Raw genomic sequence first — 10,979 nt, forward strand, 5'->3', positions numbered from 1 at the left:
TAGAAATTTATGAGTTTTAAAATATATAAAGATATTATTTAATTTATAACTAAAGAAGCAGCAGAATTCTCTTTATATATATAGACCTGGCAAAATATACTATGGCTGGGTATGAAAATATTCAAAAGTGATTATCGTTGAATCGGTATGAAAATATATTTAATAGTGATTATCATTAATTTGTTACAAAAAATATATGCACATTCAAAACTTTTCTGATAAGTAGTTTTTCAATTGCTTTGATTCGTTGTTAATTTTTTTAGCGTTATATTATTTGTCAAATTTAGTTAGGTTGTAATTGATATGATTTTTTAATATATTGTGCATTCATATTGCTCAAAAGATAAATTATATTGAAAAAAAGTCACGTTTTCCATACACAAAAGATATTATTAAAAAATAGAGTGTATTATGATTTAATATTGATTCTACACGTTATGTCTTTATTATATTTTTAAAATTGTTGTAATTAATTCAATTTATAAATTTTGATTTGAAAATATATCCAAAATAGATTTTGTTCAAAAAATATTTGTAAAATGTTGAAATAAATAATAATTAATTTTTTATTCAACCAAATGTTATTTTATATATATTATCATGGTAATTTACATAGTAAAAGTTTTATAAATCATGTTTTATTTCAATTGAAAGCCACAAAGTTGATAACCATGTGGTTAGTTATCATATTTTAAATTTAATAGGAAGGATCAATAAAATTAAATCGATGCTTGTTTAGTATAATATTTACAATATATAATCAATAAAATTAAATTGATGCTGATTTAGTATAATATTTACAATATATATATATATATATATATATATATATATATATATATAAATTATGTAATAATAAATAATTTTGAAATTGATTAAAAAAATTGGAAATTGTTCTTAAAAATCAACATGTAGTGAAATTGCTAATTTAAGGTTATGGTTTTCAAAATTAAACAATGTATACTAAAATAAGCACACACAAAAATCTCAATTAAAAATATTAACTGTTATTATTGTGATTGATCCACTAATAGTGTAAAAATGTAAATTATGTATTATATTAATAGAAATTATATTACTTTAGTTATGTCTTTGATTTGAATACAAATTCTTAACTAAATTCAATAATATTACTTTATTTCGAAATTGATTAAAAAAATTAAATGGTAGTTAAATTATGCAATAGAAAATTAATATTGATTAAAATAATAAATGAGAATTGTTCTTATAATTAATATGTATTAAAATTCATGATTGAAGATTCCGGTTTTAAAAAATGGACATTGTATAGCCGACGAGGAAATAGAAAATCTCACCTATGAATATTAGTTATAATGATACAATGATTACTAATAAAGTGTTAAAAATTTGATTATTGATGTACAATATATATTAAAGTGATGTAGATTGTATTTCTTTAAGTGATATAAATTATATTAAGGTGATGTAAATTATATTTCTTAAAGTGATGTAAATTATATTTACTCTCTCAAATAAATAAAATTTAAAGGTAATTTTATAAGTTTCATTTTAATTATTTTGAAAAAACAAACATAAAAAAATGATTTTTTAGTTTCACTAATTGTATTCATATTTCTTATTGTTGTATTAACCTATGTTAAAGATTTTATTTTTTGGCATCATCTACAATTAAAAAATTGATTATACAGTAAAGTTATTGTTGTATTAATCTTTTTATTTTATGAATTATTGTTGTATTAATTTGAATAGGTAATAATTTTATTTATTATAAATTTATAAAAAGCTATTGTTGTATTCAATAGGTAATAATTTTATTTATTATAAATTTATAAAAAGCAAATGACACGCATAATATAAAAAAGACAAAATGCAAAGAGTATTTTATTTTTGTTGACAAAATCTAGAGTGTTTTCGATACAAATAAAGTGTAGAAAACAAATCCTATGGTGTTTTATTTTAAATAAGAAAAAAAAAAGTTATTGATGGAATAAAGGTAAAAAAACAAAAATAAAAGAATAAAAATATAGGAGGACAAAACCAAAATAGATCTTGATTGGAAGGAGATAATAAAGTCATTGATGGAAAGAAAGAAAAAATTAGAATTTAAATGTAAAAAGTAAAATTACAATAATATTTATTTATCAAAGTATTGTTTTTAAAAGAGTTCATGAGTGTATTTTAGTACAAATAAAAAATGTATAAGTTACTAATTTACACATTCACGAAAAAATATAGTTGTAAATCAACAAACACTTTTATGGTAGGGCGCTTCATTTTATAGCGCTTGTGTAAAAAAACGCTGTAAAAGCCTTATAAATATTATGCGCAAACGCTATATGATCCTACAACATCGTTTTTTTTACAGCGCTTGTCAAAAAAGCGAGGTTATATACTCTGTTATTTTTAAAATATATTTACAACAACGCTTATATTTAGTAAGCGCTGTAAAAGACACACTATAAAATGTCATTTGTGACGTAATATATATTTATATATATAATATTATATTAATAATATAGGAAGTTGATTGAGGAAGAGATAATATACATTGATATAAGGGGTATGTAAGAATATGGTTAATTTGAATTAAATAGTTCATATTGAACCACATATTTAAAATAATTAAGTTAACTAAATTTAATTTAAAAATCAGTTTAACAATTTTAAAATATTTTTAACCTTAATTAAGAAATTTTTCTTACAAAATTTTTTAAATTTATTTTTTTAAAAAAATATAGAAAATATTAAAACTTTTTTTATTCTAAAAAAAAAGAAATAATTTAAATAATTTTTTTTTTGAATTCCTTTTTATATCTATTTTTCTCGAAAAAAATCAAAACAATTTTTCTTGAAAAAAATTTAAAAAATTGTCCAAAGAATTTTGAAAAAAAATTTTATCGAGAAATTTTTTATATTTATTTATTTTTGAAAAAAACTTAATATTCTTTTATTAAAAAAATTTCAAAATTATTTTTTGAATAATTATTTCAAAATCAATTCTAACTAAAAATTTATTTAAAATAGTAAATTAATTTATATTTATAAACTAATTTTAAACTGTTTTATAACTGAACCAAATCATACGTAGCACATTAATGGTCGATGAATTGAACACCTATCTGGTATGTTACCTATACTGTTCATTGAAAGTGACATGCAACATAGTATAATGATTTGTGTAATATTAATGTTGCATATCCTAGTATGTTGACGAATTGAACACCCCTAACAACCAGTGAAATTCATTGAACACCCCTAACAACCAGTGAAATTCATTGAACACCCCTAACAACCAGTGAAATTCATTGAACACCCCTAGTATGTTGTATATCCTGACTGCCACTCGTGAATCCGAGGTTGGATGTTACTAAAATAATTTGTGTAATAGTTTTTTTGTTGTATTTTACGAGATTTTATTGTGTCTCTCTTTTCTTTTTTTCTTTTTTTTAGTTTTTTTTTCTTTTTTATGAATTTTAGTTTTTATTTATTTATATTCACAACACACTTTATGTGATGAATAGTTGTTAATATTAATCTCTTTTGATTGATTAAAAAAATTAAATATTCTTATTATTGTTTACTAGCATGCAAATGAATAAGTTAGTTTCAATATAAAAAACAAAGTAAAAATGAATAAGTTAGATAGTGAGTGCCATATAAAAAAAAGAAGGAATAAATTATTGTTTAAGGTACTCTGTGCACAAAAGTTAAAGTTATTACATTTGATAATTTTTTTTAAATAGTAAAATTAAAAAATAAAATATTTGTATTAATTTATTTGAATTTATCGATTAGTATAAATATTTTTGTGACTATTTGAGAATGTTTATAAAAATAACTTAATTATAACATTCTCATAAATTATTTTCACTTAATTTATATACATTATCTAATATATTTCATGAAAATAACTTATAATTTATATAAAAATAATTTTATTTTATTTTATATTGTTTTTATATAAATAACTTATACACAATCACTTATATAAAAATATTTAATTAAATTGTATATTTAAACTAGAACGGATGTGTATTTGTTACAATTTTTTAAAATATTCAATTTTTAAAAATTTAATTACTTTTTAAGAGATTTTATTTGTTTGTTATTGTTTTGAAAAAAATCATAATAGTAAAATAATGTAAAAACTACTTCAAATGAAAAATCAATATTTGATTTAAAACTATTTTATATAATTAATTATTTTTTAAAAATAATTCTTATTATAGTAGTGAAACACGAATTAACTTTATTTTTTTGGTTTAAATGTAGTTTTAGTCTACATATAAAGTTATTCATTAGAAATTTTTATAATTTTTGCTTTCTTCCTATGTTTTTTAACTAAAAAATAGGGACGTAATATACTTTAAATAACGTGTGACATGATAGATGATATAAAATGATTAACACCAATAAAATTAAAATAAAATATTGTAAAAACTTAACTTTAGAAATTTTGTATATTTGTAATTAAATAATGACATATGAATAATTAATGTATCTAAATAGTCTATATTATAAAATTGTATCTCACATTATTTAAAATATATCAAATCGTTATTTTTCAATTCAAAAATATAAGAAAATAACTAATTTTTTTTTTTAAATTGAAAAATTAGTTCATAAATTAATAAAAATAAAAGGACTAAAATCGTAAATAATTTTTTTTTTTATAAAAAATTCCTGATGAACAATTTCTAAATTATTGAAATGTAATATTTTTTAATCCTCGGTAAACGACACTAAGTTTTGTAAAACAGAAATAAAATAAACATCACCTTTTTATTTTTATTTTTTATTTTTTATTTTTTATTTTTTTTTATCACTAAAGTATTGAACATATTCATTACTATTTCATTTTATAATCTTCTATTTCATGTTCTCTTTGAAAACATCCAATCCTCTAATATATCTTTCCTTTCTCATCTCCCAATCAATTAAACAACTCTCAATTAGTTTTCTCCTCCGCAACACAAAAAAAAAAGTATATCATTCATCACTATATTCACATTTGACTCTACAAGTCTGAAACAGAAAAAGAAGCGATGCCTGAAGAAACACCGTCGATTGATTACGCAATGGAAGCAGCATCTGGGCCCCACTTCTCCGGCCTTCGGCTCGACGGCTTACTTCCATCTTCTCCCTCAACCTCTTCTCTCGCTCCCGTTTCAACCCTAACCACCACCGACTCTCTTCCCAATCAACAACCCTTCGTTATTGGTCAGTTATCACTCTTCTCTTTCTCTCTCTCTCTCTCTCTCTAATTTTGAATGAAACGAACAATTTGCGGTGATGACGGTGCAGGAGTTTCTGGTGGAACTGCTTCTGGAAAAACCACCGTTTGTGATATGATCATTCAACAGCTTCATGATCACCGTGTCGTACTTGTCAATCAGGTACTTTATCTACACTACATTCTGAGTTTCAGCTCTTCAATCATACAGTTATTTTATTTTTGTATTGGCTTTTACTCGTACATTGTACGTATAAAGATTTTTTTTTATAATGTGAATCAATCATAGTTATCTGATTGTTAAAAAAATTGATTTTAATCCTAACTATTTTTTAAGGCGCAAACCACCATTTTAATCTCTGTAGGATGATGTCACTTAGGTTTCTAGCTAAGCCAAAAATTCAAATTAGTCCTTGAGTCATCAAAATTGTCTTGAAAGATACAACTTACTGATATAAACATCCCTAAAAGATACAATATTGACGTTTTGATGATTCAATGATGACTAATTTGAATTTTTAGCTGAGTTAGAGACCAAAGTTGACAATATCCTACACTTTTAGGGACTAAAACGATGGTTTACTCATTTTTTAAGTTAGATTTATGATTAGATGGGATTTGTTGATATTGTAAAAATTTTGACCTTTATTGTGTGTAAAGATTTAAACTCTTTTTTACTTTATTTTATTTTAAACTGTACAGGATTCTTTTTATCGCGGGTTGAAACCAGAAGAATTGAAACGCGTGCACGAGTACAATTTTGACCACCCTGGTAAGTAGTACTATAAACATTGTTAGTGTAAACCAATTTTATTCTATAATTTTGGCGTATCATTTTATTCTGATAATTATATTTTGAAATTGATTGTATAAGAAGTAGCAAAGTAGTGAGTTCGAGTTCTTATTGGATGTCTATGGAAAACTAATTTACATTGAAAGTGCATGTGCGTTTCATTTGAATAATGTTTCTTGTTTGTTTGTTGTAGATGCTTTTGACACAGAGCAACTGTTAGAGTGTATGAAGAAGCTGATCAGTGGCCAGAGAGTCAAAGTTCCCATTTACGATTTCAAGAAACACCAACGCTCTTCTGACAGTTTTCGTCAGGTATATATATACAATGTACATTATATTATCTCTCTCTATAGTGACGTTGTCCATTTTAGGTCATCTATTATTTTTATCCCTGAATTTAATGATTAACTAAACTAAGCAAAAGCAGCTCGTGTGAAAAAAGAAACGTCTTTAGGTGGTAAGAGGGAACCAAAGTTTTTAATCATTGTTGCGGTAACGTTCGCGTCATGATACTTGATATTGCGGAGAATTGTGGTCAAATATGATTGAGGCCCAATCACGGTCGTGTTGTTTTTCCATGGCACGTGTTATTTATAATAATTATACATCTTTTGCATAAATGCATAATATTTGCAAAGATACATTGAATATGATTGAGGCCCAATCACGGTCGTGTTGTTTTTCCATGGCACATGTTGTTTATAATAAATATACATCTTTTACATAAATGCATAATATTTGCAAAGATACATTGAAATTTTTACTTAATGTATAACTATATTTGAAGATATGTAGATGAAGATAGTGAACCAAAAGATACCTGCGATTGTAACAAAAAAACAAAGGCACATGTATTTCACTTGTCCATATCAAAACTCATTCTTTTCCTTGTGAACATGTCGCAAATATATTTTTTCCCTACCCAATGTCCAATTTTACAAAAACTATCGCTAGTCCTATTTAAAATTAGACTTAACTTGGCTCTATTCAACTGCTAACTATATACTGTCTTAATTAAACTGGTAATATCATTTTCATCTTGGTGACTCACATCATCTCACTCACAAAGCAAAGCTTCTAAGTCTAATTCACCAAGAGACAACTCCACCACTTCAAGAAGTTAGTCACCGCTGTCATCAAATAGATCATGTACAGTTGCACTTGTGTCCTGCAACCATGTCTTACATCTTTAAAAAATGAATAACAGAGTACGTACTCCAATTCTATTGACAACAATAATGATGAACAAAACTGTACAAAAAGCTAGAGATGTATCCCAAAGTGTCAAAATGGTATCTCTAATGTATCAGTCAGTATTTTTGTTAAAATGTTAAAAATATTGGAGGATAAGTATCTAGGATATCATATCGGATATGGGTATTACACTTACACTTCAGAAATTTTGGAGTAGATGGGTTCCATTCGTACCATTAATATTTTCCCTTTTTCTATTTGAAGGTTTTTCTGAATAGTATTTGACATTTCTAGTGTATGCTCAGGTCAATGCCTCTGATGTCATTATATTGGAGGGAATTCTTGTATTCCATGATCAAGATGTTCGGGATCTGATGAACATGAAGATCTTTGTTGACACAGGTTTGATACATTTTTATCTTTATACCAATACCACCCCCCTCCAATTATGTATCATGTCATGTGTAAGTTTTTTTAATAGGTCTAGAAATATAGTACAGTGCTATGATTACTAATTATTTTTAACCATATTCTGCGTCTTTATTTCTCCTATTGTCATGTTTTGTGTTGCATTTCTGTAGTCCTTTGGTAAAATTAAATACTTGGAATCATATATGAATCGTTTCATTTGTTAAGCATGTGAAAATATAAACTCCTAGAAATAGCAAATGCACAACAAAATTGCTGTTGGCTGAAGCCATGGCTGAGCCACTGGGATGCTAATTATTGTCATAATTTTTTAGAAAATTTGAATAATTAAATGAGTAGAGTAGCTTGTATTATATTTTTTAAATAAATTGCAAGATGCACTTTTCACTGTACAGCGGTTTAAATTTTCCATCCAATAGACATCTTGCCGGTATATTGTTTAGATCTATACTCTTTTGTCACGGGTAACTCTGTTTTGTGAACTGAAACTTACCTGATATTTGATCAGTGACATGATATAAGGGTTTAGTAAACTCATTTCTCCATGTTCCCCTACATTCACCTCCTTTTCATTCCTGTCATTGTTTTGTAAATTCTTCGATTAGCTACTGGTCCTTAATTGAAGACCACTGCACAAGACGGTTCTATTGTTTTATCTTATGTAGTAGTGGAAGCTCCCCCATGGTCCCACCCTCCTCTCTCTGTCTAATAATATATTGGTTATTAATTTCTTACAGATGCTGATGTGAGGCTTGCTCGTAGAATTAGGCGTGACACAGTGGAGAGGGGCAGAGACATAAACTCTGTTCTTGAAATGGTAAGTCCAACAAATAGGAACCATGATTTTACAACAATTAGGCTAATAATAATATCTATAACTCTTTTACACAACTTTTATATTTTATAGAAAGCTTTCCATGTAAAAAATTATTGAGAGAATTTTACATTCTTTATGAGATATCATCAATCACATTGCACGTTTGTTCCTAATAGCCTGTAATGTTGTCTTTTGTAGTATGCAAAGTTTGTTAAGCCTGCTTTTGATGACTTTGTTCTACCATCAAAGAAGTATGCTGATGTGATCATTCCTCGTGGAGGTGATAATCATGTTGCCATTGATTTGATTGTGCAACACATCCGCACAAAGCTTGGTCAACATGATCTATGCAAAATATATCCAAACGTGTACGTTATTCAATCTACATTCCAGGTATCTTTTATAATTTGTCAATTTTTATTTTATTTTTCATTTTAAATAATTGAAAATTTGTAGAATATCCTGAATTTTGCTACTCACCCAAGCAGATTGGATTATCTTTGGAATTTGTATTTCAATGTAAGAAAAGCACTTGTTATATTATGATTGAAAGAGTAAGAATATTTGAGCAGTGTTGTAAAATAGAGGCAATAGCAGCACTATAGCATAGCGGATTTTGATGAATCGGCTATGAAGACCGCGACGCTATCCTAGTTTCGCTATTAGGAGAATAGCGGCCGCTATTCCAATTTCTGCTAGACGAAATAGCGGCGATAGCGGAAAAAAAAATAGAATTTTAGGTTTTTTTAAATAATAAAACTGAAGATTTTGCATGAGTGCCAAACGTGGCCTATTTTTTTAATAGAAAAACTAAAGAGGTAGTGTGTATTACTCCTATATTCACTGTAATACATATAACTTTCAATATATAAGCTACGTTATGGCTCGATAACCTATTTTATTTCTATGCAACATGCCGTTTTTTTATATATAATTTTGTTATTTGATCTCTATGCGGTCTCCGCTATTTCACATACCGGATTTTTGGTATTTCGCTATTTTCTGCTATCCACTACTGATAACACTGCTTTTGAGAGAGTTGAAGTGCATAAGCTAATTTCAACTTATCCAAGAATTATTCGTTAAAAGAATCTTAGTCATTGTAAGAACATATCAACTTCTCATTTCCGATAAGTGCTTGTGGAAAATTTTATCCAGATTGGTTCTTTATATTTAATTTCAATATATAATCAAGTCCTTGAAGAAACTAGAAACTAAAGATAACCATGTTTCAAGACCATGGCCTATCCTTACTAGAGTAATTAAACAAGACAAATCCATAAGCTACATTATGGAGGGTGAAATATCCTTTCTAGAAAAAAGGAACTTGGGTTGTTTGTGCATTGGTAATTTTTGCAACTTTAAGTTCACATGTTACAAACTGATGTAATGATTTGTTTCATCTGTTCTTGTTCCTTTATTGGTTATTATGGTTATATATTTCAGATAAGGGGGATGCATACATTGATTCGTGACAGAGAAATATCAAAGCATGATTTTGTATTTTATTCTGATCGACTTATACGCCTGGTACTGTGTGCTCTATAGCTCTGTTTAATTGAACATAGTTACTTAATGGGGTTTTAGTACTAACAGATATAATATAACTACCTTTGCTGATCTTGGTCATCAGGTTGTTGAGCATGGTTTAGGTCATCTGCCTTTTACTGAAAAACAAGTTGTTACTCCAACAGGCAATTATCACTCCTTGTACTCAGTTCTTGCAGTTTTTTACTTTTATGTTCATCATATCACCATCTCTTGTCTTGTGGGGGGAACAATATTTGTGCTTTGTGAACTTGAACATGCATGGCTAGGAAGCAACAGCAGAACACAGATATTCATGTTGACACCACTAATTGACTGAAATGAGGTTTATATTACAGGATCTGTCTATACTGGTGTTGATTTCTGCAAGAAATTATGTGGTGTTTCAATTATTCGAAGGTGAGCTAAGCTTTGAACCAGGTATTAATTTTCACAGGTCCAGTCCAAATGGTAGGTTGCTACCAAAAATGCAACGATGATAATTAACAAGACCAGTTTCTATCTTACAATCTCAGATTCTTGCTGCTGATGTGTTTACCATCTCGAATTTTTTCAGTACTGCATTCTAACTTAGGCTGTTTCCAGCTGGCTGAAATTTTTTCATTGTTTTTATATTATAGTGGTGAGAGCATGGAAAATGCACTTCGTGCATGTTGTAAAGGCATTAAAATTGGAAAAATTCTGATTCACCGGGATGGAGACAATGGAAAACAGGTAAGTCTATTATTTGGAATCCACGAAGTTGACTACAGTAGTTCTCGTCTACAGGTTTTCTATGGTAGTTTGTATTTAATGGAAAATTATTTGCTTCTCTGAGCAGCTTATATATGAGAAGCTTCCCAAGGATATCTCAGAACGTCATGTCTTGCTTCTCGACCCTGTCCTCGCTACAGGTGATGATTTGAAACGTTGAAATGTCCTTCCTCTATTTATTGTTCCACTTCATCTTACTGTGTCATATTTTGATTGGTTTTTTTTTCCTG

General features: G+C 27.3%; 1 protein-coding gene across 1 annotated transcript in view; it reads left to right on the plus strand.

Annotated features, from left to right (window-relative positions):
- The first annotated feature begins 4,881 nt into the window (after positions 1-4,881).
- Positions 4,882-10,979, plus strand: part of LOC101498486 (uridine/cytidine kinase UKL1, chloroplastic) — an 8,008-nt gene continuing 1,910 nt past the window's right edge. Inside the window, exons 1-12 of the mRNA XM_004515240.4 lie at positions 4,882-5,202; positions 5,287-5,378; positions 5,918-5,987; positions 6,202-6,320; positions 7,508-7,604; positions 8,369-8,448; positions 8,647-8,841; positions 9,895-9,978; positions 10,082-10,142; positions 10,335-10,395; positions 10,617-10,710; positions 10,817-10,889. Coding sequence (XP_004515297.1) covers positions 5,028-5,202; positions 5,287-5,378; positions 5,918-5,987; positions 6,202-6,320; positions 7,508-7,604; positions 8,369-8,448; positions 8,647-8,841; positions 9,895-9,978; positions 10,082-10,142; positions 10,335-10,395; positions 10,617-10,710; positions 10,817-10,889 — 1,201 coding nt within the window. The 5' untranslated portion in view covers positions 4,882-5,027. The remainder of the gene's footprint in view (positions 5,203-5,286; positions 5,379-5,917; positions 5,988-6,201; positions 6,321-7,507; positions 7,605-8,368; positions 8,449-8,646; positions 8,842-9,894; positions 9,979-10,081; positions 10,143-10,334; positions 10,396-10,616; positions 10,711-10,816; positions 10,890-10,979) is intronic.

The sequence above is a fragment of the Cicer arietinum genome, chromosome 3, assembly GCF_000331145.2.
Source record: "Cicer arietinum cultivar CDC Frontier isolate Library 1 chromosome 3, Cicar.CDCFrontier_v2.0, whole genome shotgun sequence".
Lineage (NCBI taxonomy): Eukaryota > Viridiplantae > Streptophyta > Magnoliopsida > Fabales > Fabaceae > Cicer > Cicer arietinum.